The 16,745-nt window shown below is 46.4% G+C and overlaps 1 protein-coding gene across 1 annotated transcript in view; it reads right to left on the bottom strand.

The window, feature by feature from the left end:
- LOC126267866 (odorant receptor Or2-like) overlaps window positions 1–16,745 on the bottom strand; it is a 64,435-nt gene that overhangs the window by 38,989 nt on the left and 8,701 nt on the right. Inside the window, exon 2 of the mRNA XM_049973175.1 lies at window positions 9,918–10,151. Coding sequence (XP_049829132.1) covers window positions 9,918–10,151 — 234 coding nt within the window. The remainder of the gene's footprint in view (window positions 1–9,917; window positions 10,152–16,745) is intronic.

Genomic DNA, 16,745 nt, shown 5'->3' with positions numbered 1-16,745 from the left:
TTCTCTTAAACTCAATTTCATTGGTTGTTAAGCTTTTTATGGCTGCTGGCAAGTTATTGAAAATGTGTGTTCCTGAATAATGCACACCTTTTTGTACATGACTAAGTGACTGAATCCTTGCGAAGATTATTCTTATTTCTAGTATTGATTCCATGAATTGAGCAGTTGATTTGAAAAAGTGATATATTTTTAATGACAAATTTAATTAAAGAATAAATAAATTGGGAAGCAGTAGTTAGTATCCCTAGTTCCTTAAACAGGCTTCTGCAGGATGTTCTTGAGGTCACACCACACATAACTCTTACAGCACGTTTTTGTGCCACATGTTATAATGTGGAACAATCTATCAAGCGTGTCACTGTCCAACACTCAGTTACTTACCAGAAATATGACAGTGATTTTGTGTTTAATTCTATGTAATAATAGCAAATATGGTGTACGTGGCTAAAGAGACAGCCTACATTACACTTGTCCGTCCTCTGCTGGAATATTGCTGCGCGGTGTGGGATCCTTACCAGGTGGGATTAACGGAGGACATCGAGAGGGTGCAAAGAAGGGCAGCCCGTTTGGTGTTATAGCGCAATAGGGGTGAGAGTGTCACTGATATGATGCGTGAGTTGGGGTGGCAGTCACTGAAAGAAAGGCAGTTTTCTTTGCGGTGAGTTCTATTTACGAAATTTCAATCACCAACGTCCTCTTCCGAATGCGAAAATATTTTGTTGACACCTAGCTACGTAGGAAAGATTGATCATCATCATAAAATAAGAGAAATCAGAGCTCGAACGGAAAGATTTAGGTGTTCCTTTTTCCCACGCGCCATTCGAGAGTGGAATGGTAGGGAAGTAGTATGAAAATGGTTCGATGAACCCACTGCCAGGCACTTAAGTGTGAATTCCAGAGTAACCATGTAGATATAAATGTAGATTTTTAGGTACAAGAGTGACTATAATACATTAAGGGAGCTTTACGATTACAGAGATGCTGAATCTATATAGCACATTATTTTTGTCAGATACGCACTAGATTTTTTTTTCATTTTTCGTATGCTATATCGCAGAAATATATCCACAATGCAAAATCGTAAAGTATAACCCATTCACAAACAATATGGAATGATAAATGACATTGCTTTAGACTATGTACATGAAAAACTACGTTACATTTTGCTAAATTTAACATCCACTATTAGGGGGAAGATGAGAGTCTTTCAGCAAAGTCCGGCAGAAATCTGTAAGCAGTGAAGCATTGAATCTTCTTCGACATGAATGTTTCATTACAGAGATCTTTTGGCGAATGCTCTCACAATGTTCATTATTAAACGCCCCACAATATTAATTGAAAACGTCGATATGTGAATACGTGAAGTGAATTTTCAGTGACTCGTTGCATTTCAGTTTCTCATTCGCACGTATAAGGTCTTACCTAAGTTCAATGCACTTTCAGCGCATGAACAATGAAGTAATTTTTTTTATAGCATTGCCACACTTTTAGCTCATCAGAGCTGAGAATTCATTCGAATTACTGATCTGCAAGGATCTTGCGTATTTATCGGCCAGTAAATACACTACTGGCCATTAAAACTGATACACCACGAAGATGACTTGCTAGAAACACAAAGAAGAAGATGCTGCGATTTGCAAATGATTAGCTTTTCAGAGCATTCAAACAAGGTTGGCACCGGTGGCGACACCGACAACGTGCTGACACGAGGAAAGTTTCCAACAGATTTCTCATACACAAACAGCAGTTGACCGGCGTTGTCTGGTGAAACGTTTTTGTGATGCCTCGTGTAAGGAGTAGAAATGCGTACCATCACGTTTCCGACTTTGATAAAGGTCGAATTGTGGCCTATCGCGATTGCGGTTTATCGTATCGCGACATTGCTGCTCGCGTTGGTCGAGATCCAACGACTGTTAGCAGAATATGGAATCGGTGGCTTCAGGAGGGTAATACGGAACGCCGTGCTGGATCCCAACGGCATCGTATCAGAGCAGTCGAGATGACAGGCATCTTATCCTCACGTCTGTAACGGGTCCTGCAGGAACGTCTCGATCCCTGAGTCAACAGATGGGGACGTTTGCAAGATAACAACCATCTGCACGAACAGTTCGACGACGTTTGCAGCAGCATAGACTATCAGTCGGAGACCTCCGCTGCGATTACGCTTGACGCTGCATCACAGACAGGATCGTCTGCGATGGTGTACTCAACTACGAACCTGAGTACACGAATGGCAAAACGTCATTTTTCGGATGAATCCAGGTTCTGTTAACAGCATCATGATGGTCGCATCCGTGTATGGCGACATCGCGGTGATCGCACGTTGGAAGCGCGTATTCGTCATCGCCATACTGGCCTATCACCCGGCGTGATGGTATGGGGTGCCATAGGTTGCACGTCTCGGCCACCTCTTGTTCACATTGACGGCACTTTGAACAGTGGACGTCACATTTCAAATGTGTTACGACCCGTGGCTCTACCCTTCATTCGATCCCTGCGAAACCCTACATTTCAGCAGGATAATGCACGACCGCATGTTGCTAGTCCTATACGGGCCTTTCTGGATACAGAAAATGTTCGACTGCTGCCGTGGCCTGCACATTCTCCAGATCTCTCACCAGTTGAAAACGTCTGGCCAATGTTGGCCGAGCAACTGGTCACAGTACGCCATTTAACCTATGAACTGGCTCAACACCTGACGGGTCTCCTTAGTCCATTTGTTCCAAAATGCGAACACCACATCCGTAATTCCGTCCACTTCGTGCAACATATACAAGAAATTCGGCTCCAAGATAGCGATTTGTTAGTGTGCTTCGACGTAGTGTCCCTCTTCACTAGGGCACCACTGAAAGTCTCCGTCAATCTGATAAGCAAGAAATTTGACAACAACGTAACAAGGCTCTTAGAGTTCGTTCTCACCTCAACATACTTACTGTTCGACGGAAATTATGAACAGACAGACTGCGTCGCTATGGGATGCCCGCTTCACCGGTTGTAGCCAATTTTTTTTTATGAAGAATTTCGAAGAGAAGGCACTAGAACAAGCCATACAAAAACCAACTTGTTTCTCTCGCTACGTGGATGACACGTTCGTTTTTTGGCCACATGGACGGGACAGCTTAAATGAATTTCTCGAACACCTCAACTCGTTGCACCCCAACATACAGTTCACGATGGAGGTGGTTCCCTACCGTTTCTTGTTGTCCTGGTGAAACGGAAATCTGACGGCAAGCTGGGACACAGTGTATACAGAAAATCTACACACACCGATTTGTACCTAAATGCCTTCAGTTGCCACCACAGCTCCCAGCGTGAAGGCGTTTTGCGCACACTTATTCACAGGGCACAATCGATCTGCGATCAGAAGAGGCCTTCCAGCAGAGCTGCAGCACCTCGAGACAACATTTCGGAAAATGGGTACAACCAGAAGCAAATAAGACACGCACTCAGACAGACTGCGCCACGAGAATAAGAAGAAGAAACAGAAGAACACAAGTCGTTGGTGTGCATTCCGTTTGTCGGAAACACCTCAAGAAAAATCGGCAGAATCCTGGGGAAACAATGTGAAATGTGTATTCCGACCCCTGCAAAAATGGTGACTCTTCTGAGTTCAGTGAAAGATGACCTAGGCCTTCGTAAACCAGGCTTTTATCAAATTCCCTGTCAGTGCGGAAAATCATACATTTTGGAGACAGTCTGCACTGTAGAAGAGAGGTGCCGCGAACACAAACGCCTTGCTTAATTACGCCAGGCCACTAAATCTGCCGTGGCTGGCCACTGTATAAAGACTGGCCATACTATGGACTACGAAAAAATAAAAATACTCTGTCAGTCCTCCTACTTCTCGGACTGCGATACTAAAGAGGCCATCGAAATCCGACTACAGGACGATCAAATTAATAAAGACAGCGATCTTCAACTTAGTCAGGCTAGGAACCCTGCACTCAGCCTGGAGAGGAAGTGGCGGTCCCAGAGATCTAGGACCGCCCCCGACGGCGGAAGGAGGGAAACTGCAGACCCCGGTTCAGACCCAGTCGCCGCTTCCCGCACCACCACCAGTAGCCGTCGCGCCGGCCGCACCAAACACACCAGGAGAGGAACGGTGGAGGGGGTAACGGTTAGTATATATAGGGCGCAGAGAGGAACAGCACAGCTTTCGTCAGGAACCACCTGAAGATGGCAGCGTGTCGTCTGCCGATATATTGTGGAGAAATTACGACGCTACTCGGTCGGATATCCGAGAACTGATCAAATTGGAAATACGCTGGGAAAACTTAAAATCTCGTGTTGAAGCTGCATGGGCAGCTGAACCTGTACACGCCATCCAAGCTCTGTTTGACTCAATGCCCTGGCGTATCAAGGCCTTTATTACGGCCAGAGGTGGTTACTCTGGGTACTATTTTCTCAGGTTCCATGCACCCAAATTGCGTGAAAATCTAATCACATGTCAGTTCTAGTAAAATATATTTGTCCAATGAATACCAGTTTATGATCTGTGTTTCTTTTTGGTGTAGCAATTTTAATGGCCAGTAGCGTACTTCCTGCTGCATCACCTCAGTACTAAAGGAAGGGAATTTTCCACAGAAGTATTCAAAAGCTCATTCGTGTTTTATTCACTGGTTTTGCAAATAACTTCATCAACTTCGCATGTTGCTGTGCTAACAGGACTTTACTAGAATTTGCAAGTGGGTGATGGGAGACATCTTTCTCGCAAGACAAGAGAACTTTTCATCGTGACCAGTCTTTCTGTTTGTAATGTTAATCCTTAGTGCGACTGTCCCAGTCACAAATATAGTAACAGTAACTTCCCGGCAGATTAAAACTGTGTGCACGACCGAGACTCGAAATCGGGACCATTGCCTTCCGCGGGCAAGTGCTCTACCAACTGAGCTACCGAAGCACGACTCACGTACGGTACTCACAGCTTTACTTCTGCCAGTATCCGTCTCCCACCTTCCAAACTTTACAGAAGCTCTTCTGCGAACCTTGCAGAACTAGCACTCCTGAAAGAAAGGATATTGCGGAGACATGGCTTAGCCACAGCCTGGGGGATGTTTCCAGAATGAGATTTTCACTCTGCAGCGGAGTGTGCGCTAATATAAAACTTCCTGGCAGATTAAAAGTGTGTGCCCGACCGAGACTCGAACTCGGGACCATTGCCTTCCGCGGGCAAGTGCTCTACCAACTGAGCTACCGAAACACGACTCGCATCCGGTACTCACAGCTTTACTTCTGGCAGGCAAAGGTCCCGAGTTCGAGTCTCGGTCGTGCACACAGTTTTAATCTGCAAGGAAGCGCACACTCCGCTGCAGAGTGAAAATCTCATTCTGGATGGTAACAGTAGTTAGTATACCCATCTTGTAGGCCCTTACGAATACCTATTACGTATAAATCAGCACAAATGAGGTATTTTCAATATGTGTGAAATCCTATGGGACTTAACTGATAAGGTCATCAGTCCCTAAGTTTACACACTACTTAACCTAAATCATCCTAAGGATAAACACACACTCCCATGCCCGAGGGAGGACTCGAACCTCCGCCGGGACCAGCTGCACATACCATGACTGCAGTGCGTTAGACCGCTCGGCTAATCCCGTGCGGCTATGAGGTATTGATGCTTAACATAGTCATTGTTATGTAAAATACACTGACAGAAGAAATGGCAACACGAAAAAATAAATAATGTACAGTAATGAAATTTCGGGATTACAACTGTGTAGGTAACACATGTAAGTGATTAACATTGTATGATCACAGATTAACGTAAACTCGTCATAAGCCATTGTGAATGTTAAATCCTGGACCACTAATGGGTGTAGCCACCGGAATGTTGCGGAATATTGAATGCAAGCATGCAAACGAACATGCATTATGTTTGTAAAGGTGTCGGATGCCAGTTTGTGGGATGGAGTTCCTTACCTTAGTCGGTCAATGTATGGTTAACGCTACTTGAACCTGACGCTGAAGTTGTCGTGCTATGATATACCACATGTGCAGATCTGGTGATCGAGCAAGCCAAGTCAACATGTTGACACTCTGTAGATCGTATTGGTTTACAACAGCGGAATCTGGATGACCGTTATCCCGTTGGAAAACACACCCGGGAATGCTGTTCATGAACGGCACCACAACAGGTGTCCGCTCCTGGTAGCTGAGTGGTCAGCGCGAAGGAATGACACACCTCACGGCCCGGGTTCCGTTCCCGGCTGGGTTGGAGATTTTCTCCGCTCAAGGACTGGGTGCTGTGTCGTTCTTAGCATCATCATTTCATTCCCATCTACGCCGAAGTGGCATCAACTCGAAAGACTTGCACCATGGGAAAGGTCAACCCGACGGGAGGACCTAGCCACACGGCATTTTACCACAACAGGTCGAATCACCAGATTGAGTTTCAAATTTGCAGTCATGATGCGTGGGATAACTAAGAGAGTCTCCTGCTGTCCTATGAAATTGGTCCCCAGACGATAACTCCAGGTTTAGGTCCAGTGTGTATAGCATGGAGACAGGCGGGTTGCAGGTCCTCAGCTGGCCTCTTCGTTAGCAACGCACTGTCATCACTGACAACGAGGCAGAACCAGCTTTTATTTGAAACAGTTGGTTGTATCACTGTGGTCCCAACTGTTGCTCAAATTACTGCTTGTGATCCAGTAGGATGCACAAGAGCCGTACGCCATACATGATGGTCTTTCCGGAGACCGGTCTTCCTGCGACAGTACATTTTCGGGACGACAGTTGCCAGCAGTCATGTACAGTGGGCGCATTCCTGCCAAGTTTTTCTGCAGTATCATTGAATAAACATCCAGAGTCCCGTAGTCGCATTACATGGGTGTTAATGTAACGCGGCTACGAGACTCTGGATGTTCATTCTATTCAGACTGAGTGAGGTGTTGACAATGCGTCTTTATCGCCTTGAAGGCATTCTTGACTAACATCAACTCATCGCGTCCAATCTCGAATGTAACTAACACTCACGACCTTTGTTGTTGTTGTGGTCTTCAGTCCTGCGACTGGTTTGATGCAGCTCTCCATGCTACTCTATCCTGTGCAAGCTTCTTCATCTCCCACTACGAACTGCAGACTACATCCTTCTGAATCTGCTTAGTGTATTCATCTCTTTGTCTCCCTCTACGATTTTTTCCCTACACGCTGCACTCCAATATTAAACTGGTGATCCCTTGATGTCCTTAGGTTAGTTAGGTTTAAGTAGTTCTAAGTTGTAGGGGACTGGTGACTTCTGATTTTAGTCCCATAGTGCTCAGGGCCATTTCAACCATTTTTTTGATCCATTGCTGCCTCAGAACATGTCCTACCAACAGATCCCTTCTTCTAGCCAAGTTGTGCCACAAACTCCTCCCCAATTATATTCAATACCTCCTCATTATTTATGTGATCTAACCATCTAATCTTCAGCATTCTTCTGTAGCACCACATTTCGAAAGCTTCTATTCTCTTCTTGTCCAAACTATTTATTGTCCATGTTTCACTTCCATACATGGCTAAACTCCATACAAATACTTTCAGAAACGACTTCCTGACACTTAAATCTATACTCGATGTTAACAAATTTCTCTTCTTCAAAAACGATTTCCTTGCCATTGCCAGTCTACATTTTATATCCTCTCTACTTCGACCATCAGCAGTTATTTTGCTCCCCAAATAGCAAAACTCCTTTACTACTTTAAGTGTCTCATTTCCTAATCTAATTCCCGCAGCATGATCCGGCTTAATTCGACTACTTTCCATTATCCTCGTTTTGATTTTGTTGATGTTCATCTTATACCCTCCTTTCAAGACACTGTCCATTCCGTTCAACTGCTCTTCCAAGTCCTTTGCTGTCTCTGACAGAATTACAGTGTCATCGGCGAACCTCAACGTTTTTATTTCTCCTCTATGGATTTTAATACCTACTCCAAACTTTTCTTTCGTTTCCTTTACTGCTTGCTCAATATACAGATTGAATAGCATCGGGTAGAAGCTACACTCCCTTCCCAACCACTGCTTCCCTTTCATGTCCCTCGACACTTACAACTGCCATCTGCTTTCTGTAAAAATTGTAAATAGCCTTTCACTCGCTGTATTTTACCCCTGCCACCTTCAGAATTTGAAAGAGAGTATTTCAGTCAACATTGTCATAAGCTTTTTGTAAGTCTACAAATGCTAGAAACGTCGGTTTGCCTTTCCTTAATCTTTCTTCTAAGATACACTCCTGGAAATGGAAAAAAGAACACATTGACACCGGTGTGTCAGACCCACCATACTTGCTCCGGACACTGCGAGAGGGCTGTACAAGCAATGATCACACGCACGGCACAGCGGACACACCAGGAACCGCGGTGTTGGCCGTCAAATGGTGCTAGCTGCGCAGCATTTATGCACCGCCGCCATCAGTGTCAGCCAGTTTGCCGTGGCATACGGAGCTCCATCGTAGTCTTTAACACTGGTAGCATGCCGCGGCAGCGTGGACGCGAACCGTATGTGCAGTTGACGGACTTTGAGCGAGGGCGTATAGTGGGCATGCGGTAGGCCGGGTGGACGTACCGCCGAATTTCTCAACACGTGGGGCTTGAGGTCTCCACAGTACATCGATGTTGTCGCCAGTGGTCGGCGGAAGGTGCACGTGCCCGTCGACCTGGGACCGGACCGCAGCGACGCACGAATGCACGCCAAGACCGTAGGATCCTACGCAGTGCCGTAGGGGACCGCACCGCCACTTCCCAGCAAATTAGGGACACTGTTGCTCCTGGGGTATCGGCGAGGACCATTCGCAACCGTCTCCATGAAGCTGGGCTACGGTCCCGCACACCGTTAGGCCGTCTTCCGCTCACGCCCCAACATCGTGCAGCCCGCCTCCAGTGGTGTCGCGACAGGCATGAATGGAGGGACGAATGGAGACGTGTCGTCTTCAGCGATGAGAGTCGCTTCTGCCTTGGTGCCAATGATGGTCGTATGCGTGTTTGGCGCCGTGCAGGTGAGCGCCACAATCAGGACTGCATACGACCAAGGCACACAGGGCCAAAACCCGGCATCATGGTGTGGTGAGCGATCTCCTACACTGGCCGTACACCTCTGGTGATCGTCGAGGGGACACTGAATAGTGCACGGTACATCCAAACCGTCATCGAACCCATCGTTCTACCATTCCTAGACCGGCAAGGGAACTTGCTGTTCCAACAAGACAATGCACGTCCGCATGTATCCCGTGCCACCCAACGTGCTCTAGAAGGTGTAAGTCAACTACCCTGGCCAGCAAGATCTCCGGATCTGTCCCCCATTGAGCATGTTTGGGACTGGATGAAGCGTCGTCTCACGCGGTCTGCACGTCCAGCACGAACGCTGGTCCAACTGAGGCGCCAGGTGGAAATGGCATGGCAAGCCGTTCCACAGGAATATATCCAGCATCTCTACGATCGTCTCCATGGGAGAATAGCAGCCTGCATTGCTGCGAAAGGTGGATATACACTGCACTAGTGCCGACATTGTGCATGCTCTATTGCCTGTGTCTATGTGCCTGTGGTTCTGTCAGTGTGATCATGTGATGTATCTGACCCCAGGAATGTGTCAATAAAGTTTCCCCTTCCTGGGACAATGAAAATACTAAGCAGATTCAGAAGGATGTAGGGTGCAGTAGGTACTCGGAGATGAAGAAGCTTGCACAGGATTGAGTAGCATCTAGAGCTGCATCAAACCAGTCTCAGGACTGAATACTACTACAACAACAAACTGTTCAACAGACAACTTATTTCAGTGACTTATATACACATGCTCAAAATCATTGTCACTAGGCGACTGGATTGGCAGTGACAGTGCGTGTATTCAGACATTTCCTACCAAAGTTAAAGGCGTTAGCCCTTCACCTCTAATTACGATTGGTGCAATAGAAATAAGTGACTAGACGTAGCTGTTTGTAGCGTCACCTGGTAGACGGGCGGCTCTGTGAAGGAGAAGGGGTACCAGACCAACGCGGGGAAGCCGCTGTGGACGCGGCACTCGGCAGAGTGGCAGGCCTGCGCGCGCAGGGCAGGCAACACCACCCAGCTGAGGTAGACGGACACGCCCAGCGACGCCTGCAGCCGCGCCACCAGCCGGCCCTTTTGCGCGCACGCGCCGAACACGGCCGCCTTCTGAGCGGCGTACTCGCGCCCGTACACCTGCCGAGGCACGCGCTGCCGTCACCGCTCTCAAACTGCCTCTGTATGCTGAAGATACTGGGCTCATCGCATTAAAACCAGCTAACCACATAAATGTGCACACTGGTCACTTTTCAGTGCTCCATATGGGGTAGAAATGGAAACAAGATACCACTTAAGGCTCCACCAATGACCAATGTAATGGCAGTGGAGTAGTGGGTACGAACCACAATTTAGTCGGTTAAATGGAATCGCTGCAGTTATTTATACGTGTCAGAAGCTTTTACGATGTATAAAATAATGTACAATATTTACATGCCGCGTGCATATACACTACTGGCCATTGAAATTGCTGCACCAAGAAGAAATGAAGATGATAAACGGGTATTCATTGGACAAATATATTATATCAGAACTGACATGTGATTCCATTTTCACGCTATTTGGGTGCATAGATCCTGAGAAATCAGTACCCAGAACAATCGTGTCTGGCCGTAATAACGGCCTTGATACGCCTGAGCATGGAGTCAAACAGAGCTTGGATGGCGTGTACAGGTACAGGTGCTCATGCAGCTTCAACACGATAACACAGTTCATTAAGAGTAGTGACTGGCGTATTGTGACGAGCCAGTTGCTCTTCCACCATTGACCAGACGTTTTAAATTGGCGGGAGATATGGAGAATGTGCTGGCCAGGGAAGCAGTCGAACGTTTTCTGTATCCAAAAAGGCCCGTACAGGACCTGAAACATCCGGTCGTGCATTATCCTGCTGAAATGTAGGGTTTCGCTGGGATCGAATGAAGGTTGCAGCCACGGGTCGTAACACAACTGAAATGTAACGTCCACTGTTCAAAGTGCCGTCAATGCTAACAAGAGGTGACGCCAGTATGGCGATGACGAATACACACTTCCAATGTGCGTTCACCGCGATGTCGCCCAACACGGATGCGATCATCATGATGCTGTGAACAGATCGTCGATTCATCAAAAAAAAAATTACGTTTTGCCATTCGTGCACCCAGGTTCGTCGTTCAGTACACCATCGCAGGCGCTCCTGTCTGTGATGCAGCGTCAAGGGTAACCGCAGATATGGTCTTCGAGCTGATAGTCATGCTGCTGCAAACGTCGTCGAACTGTTCGTGCAGATGCTTGTTGTCTTGCAAACGTCCCCATCTGGCGACTCAGGGATCGAGACGTGGCTGTACGATCCGTTCCAGCCATGCGGATAAGATACCTGTCATCTCGACTGCTACTGATACGAGGCCGTTGAGATCCAGCACGGCGTTCCGTATTACCCTCCTGAAGCCACCCATTCCGTATTCTGCTAACAGTCATTGGATATCGATCAACCCGAGCAGAAATGTCGCGATACGATAAACCGCAATCGCGATAGACTACAATCCGACCTTTATCAAAGTCGGAAACGTGATGGTACACATTTCTCCTCCTTACACAAGGCATCACAACAACGTTCCACCAGGCGACGCCGGTCAACTGCTGTTTGGGTATGAGAAATCGGTTGGAAACTTTCCTCATGTCAACACGTCGTAGGTGTCGCCACCGGCGCCAACCTTGTGTGAATGCTCTGAAAAGCTAATCATTTGCATATCACAGCATCTTCTTCCTGTCGGTTAAATTTCCCTTCTGTGGCACGTCAATTTCGTGGTGTAGCAATTTTAATGGCCAGTAGTGTTTATTTACAAGAAAATTATTTACACTTTTGTCTCCCAAAAGTTAGCGTCCTCCATTGCATTTGGCGTTGCATGTAGCAGGTATTCTGTTGTGCATGTTGCTGGATTTGTGTACAATGGAGCAGGTGGAAGGTCGTCTGCATTAGTCCACACTCACAGAGTGGCAGCTCCTCTAGGAAACCCCATTTGGTCAAATTGGTCTTGCATTTCGTGACACCAGAGCGCAGTCTGCTGAGGGGTCTTCATGTACTCCAATTCTCTATGTAGCCAGGTGGTAGTCTTTCGCTTGGTGTAATCCATCCCACAGTACTGGTAGGCCTTCGTCATTTGGCATTATCGTGGTGCCCCAACTAGAGCGTCGGTAGATCTGTGGAAGCTCTTTCTCGATTTTAGTTTGGCTTTTTGGTTGATAGCCATGTAGGGGGTGAGCTTCAGAAGTTTCTGATTTTTTCTTCTCCCTTTTTGCTGCTACCTCTCTGCGGATGTCGGTGGGTGCAATTCCCGCGAGGCTGTACAGTTTATCCAGAGGAGTAGGCTTCAGGCACCCAGTGATAATACGACAAGTATCATTAAGAGCGACATCAACTGTTTTGGCAAGGGAAGAATTGAACCACACTGGGATTGCGTATTGTCCGGCACAGTAACACAATGCAAAGAAGAGGTTCTCACAGTGTTTGCGTGTGCTACCCACGTTGTGTTTCTTAGCTTTCTGATATTTTTTCTTGGCTGTCACTTTTTGCTCGGTATTTATGCCGTGCCTCTTATGCCTTATTGCACGGTCAAGTGTGACCCCTAGGTATATGGAGTACGTACAGTGTTCTAGTGATGTTTCTTCCCAGGTGATTTTGAGGGCTCTATCTGCCTGCCCTTTTTTAAGATGGAAAGCGCAAGTCTGTGTTTTTCCGGGATTTGATCTCAACTGGTTTTCCCTGTAGTAAGCTGATAGTTCTCCCAATACTTTGAAAAGATTCTCTTCAACAGTTTCAAAGTAGTGGGGTTGGGTGGTGATGAACATTCATTTGCATAGATGAAGCTCTGTATTCCTTCAGGTAGATGTTAAACAAAGCTGGAGTAAGCACACTTCCCTGTGGTAATCTGTTTTTCTGTGATCTCCATCTGCTTCTCTTGTCCTGGAATTCAACAAAAAAATCTTCTATTTTCAAGGAGTTTCCTCATGAAACAAGCTATCTGGTAGTCTCTAGTGGCATTGTTCAGCTTCATAAGAAGTCTTCTATGATTAACTGTGTCATAAGCTACTGTTAGATCTATAAATACAGCCCCTGTGATCTCTTTCCTTTCAAAACCATCTTCGATGTGCTATGTTAGTTTCAACACATGTGCAGCTCTTTCCCTGTCTGAATCCAGCCTGCTCTGGAATGTATATTGTCTCTAGTTTATCCGTTAGTCGGTATAGGAGAAGTTTATACAGATGACGTAGGAGAGATATAGGGCGGTAGCTTTTAAGCTCATTTTGGTCCTTGCCTGGCTTGCGGATAGCTATAACTTTGGCTTTCCTCCAGAGTTTAGGAATGTTGCAGGATTGGACACAGTTGTTCATTAGGTCTCACAGCCATGCTTTCTTGATCGGCCCGAAGTTCTTTATCTCCTCAACTCTTATATCATCAATGCCTGCAGCTTTCCCATTTTTTCACTTACTCAGAGCGAAATCCACCTCAGTCTGGGTAAATGGTTGAAGCAGAGTATTGGTTTCCTGGTGATGTCGTCTCTCACGTGTCTTCTTACCAGGCCTGGTTGAATAAGGTGGTTTCCCATTTTGTATGAGCTGATGCGCAATTTGGTCAGCTTGGACATTCGCATGCATATTCGCCTGTGAAGAGTCAATATTCAAGCGTTTTAGAAGCCTCCAGGCCTCGTGAGTACTTATATCACAGTCTTCCATCGGTTTCTCTCACTGTGTTCTCTTTGCCTCGGAGATTGAGGAGAGGCCAGATCTAGCTATTTGGGAGGTTTCCTCACTGAATGGGTTTTCATTGTATTGGGTATAATACTCCTCGAGCAATGTAGCTGTTCTGAAGCTATGCCCTGCTGGTAGTTTGTCTTGCAGCCTCCTGGGATACATGCTCGCGAGCAGAATTTAACAAGCTCAACAAGGTGTTCATACTCTTCAGCCACAGGCTTAATTGTATGAACTTTATTGTCCAGCATTTTAGAAAGTTTCCGCCAATCTGCCTTCTTCAAATTCGTCTAAAACCAATTTCTCGGGGTATTATGATGGGAAGAATTCGGCACATTATTGGTCGATGTTGTGTATTAGGTGTGGGATGACACACTGATTTGTGGTACTGTTGCGATGCATTTTCATTCACAAATAAGAGGTCAGGGTTGTAGCCTCGTTGCCACCTTCCACTGTCAAAGGATGGTGATAGTTTGCTATCATAAATGAGGGAGAGGGAGCTAGTTTCAGCCCAAGATATAATGGCTTCACCATTTTAATTTTCTCGAGTGTATCCCCAGGCATGGCTGTGGCTATTAGAATCGCCTATTACCACAGATATCTTCGGCGAATCAAAGTTTTTAGGAGGAATAGAGGAGAATTTTGCGGAAGTAGGCTTGTACACTGAAGTGATCACACAGTTGCTGAGTTCCAAGGTGATGATCTCGATGGTATTGTCATGTGTACAATAGGCACTCAAGACTTGGATTTCTGGCTTGACGAAAATAACACTTCCATATTTAGTATGAGGTATTTCTGCAGCTAGCTGCAAACCAGGCATTTTCGGTCACCTTTGCTGGGTATCTCTGTGAGTTTCTCGTATGCACAGTACATCATACATCTGTTCACGGCACAGTTCTTGAAGCAGCTGTTGCTTAGGTTGTGACATGCCTTCAGTATTTACTGAAATAACTGTCAGAACAGGCTCTAAAAAGAACCGTTTATTTAGACGTATCTGTTTGGGTGAAGCTGATTCCTGCACGTGGTGCCCCTGCATAGGTATCTGAAATAGGAACTAAACTGAACATCAGCATTCCAGAAGCACCTACGAGTTCAAACTTGGCTGCAGTAAAATGCGATCACGTGCGGACATGCCAGAATGGAAGAAAGCAGACATAGTGTTGACATGTGCTCACGACCAGACCGTGAGTGAGATTGCTCGATTTGTTTTTATATCAGTGTGGATTGTCCGACACACCTACAACGACTGTATAACTCGCCGACATTTAACACATCATACGAACTCTTGCATATGTGTTGTTATTGCCAGTAAATACAGGTCCGCATCAACTAGCGTGAAGGGAACTGCATGCAATAGACTTTTGCAGTCAGACACCTTTCAAAGCCACGACTTGCTCTCACATTTCAGTTCTGCATGTATCTTCCTGCTACTGTTCCCATAGAATGATCTATTGATGCTTTGGTGGACTATCACTCTTGGAAGAGAGAATAACTAACTTAGTGACAGGGTATGAACTGTCGTCTGGCTACTGTGCAATGCAGGTACTAGTGGCGACATGCAGTTAGAAAAAGTGAATCTAAGTTGCCATCATGTGACTCTACATAACATTCCCACTTTCTGTAGCATCGCAAAACAACCTTGTTCAGACTTAGTGAGGTGGTGATAATGACGTCTATGTCACCTGAAAGACATTCTTGGCTAACATCCAACTCACCACGAGCAATCTCAAAGGTAACTAACGCTCACGAGCGTGTGTTTATAGCAAACATGATATGTATCTTCATAGCGGCGTCACTAACGCCACTCGTATGCGCAAAATTTCAATAAATATCTAATAGATGTACACTACTGGCCATTAAAATTGCTACACCATGAAGATGACGTGCTACAGACGCGAAATTTAACCAACAGGAAGAAGATGCTGTTATATGCACAAGATTAGCTTGTCAGAGCATTCACACAAGGTTGGCGCCGGTGGCGACACCTACAACGTACTGACATGAGGAAAGTTTCCAACCGATTTCTCATACACAAACAGCAGTTGACCGGCGTTGCCTGCTAAAACGTTGTTGTGATGCCTCGTGTCAGGAGCAGAAATGCGTACCATGACGTTTCCGACTTTGATAAAGGTCGGATTGTAGCCTATCACGATTGCGGTTTATTGTATCGCTACATTGCTGCTCGCGTTAGTCGAGATCCAATGACTGTTGTCAGAATATGGAATCGGTGGGTTCAGGAGGGTAATACGAAACGCAGTGCTGAATCCCAACGGCCTCGTATCACTAGCAGTCGAGATGACACGCATCTTATCCGCATGGCTGTAACGGATCGTGCAGCCGCGTCTCGATCCCTGAGTCAACAGATGGGAACGATTGCAAGACAACAACCATATGCACGAACACTTTGAAGACGTTTGCAGCAGCATGGACTGTCAACTCGGAGACCATGGCTGCGGTTACCCTTGACGCTGCATCACAGACAGGAGCGCCTGCGATGGGGTACTCAATGACGAACCTGGGTGCACGAATGGCAAAACGTCGTTTTTTCAGATGAATCCAGGTTCTGTTTACAGCATCATGATGGTCGCACCCGTGTTTTGCGACATCACTGTGAACGCACATTGGAACCGTGTATTCGTCATCGCCATACTGGCGTATCACCCGGCGTTATGGTATGGGATGCCTTTGGTTACACGTCTCGGTCACCTCTCGTTCGCATTGACGGCACTTTGAATAGTGGACATCACATTTCAGATGTGTTACGACCCGTGGCTCTACCCTTCATTCTATCCCTGCGAAACCCTACATTTCAGCAGGATAATGCAAGACCGCATGTTGCCTTTCCTGTACGGGCCTTTCTGGACACAGAAAATGTTCGACTGCTGACCTGGCCAGCACAGTCTCCAGATCGCTCACCAATTAAAAACGTCCGGTCAATGGTGGCCGAGCAACTGGCTCGTCACAATACGCCAGTCACTACTCTTGATGAATTGTGTTATCGTGTTGAAG

Source organism: Schistocerca gregaria, chromosome 4 (assembly GCF_023897955.1).
Source record: "Schistocerca gregaria isolate iqSchGreg1 chromosome 4, iqSchGreg1.2, whole genome shotgun sequence".
NCBI classification, from domain to species: Eukaryota; Metazoa; Arthropoda; class Insecta; order Orthoptera; family Acrididae; genus Schistocerca; species Schistocerca gregaria.
The sequence above is the reverse complement of the archived record's forward strand: the minus strand, read 5'-3'. Positions and strand labels throughout refer to the sequence as shown.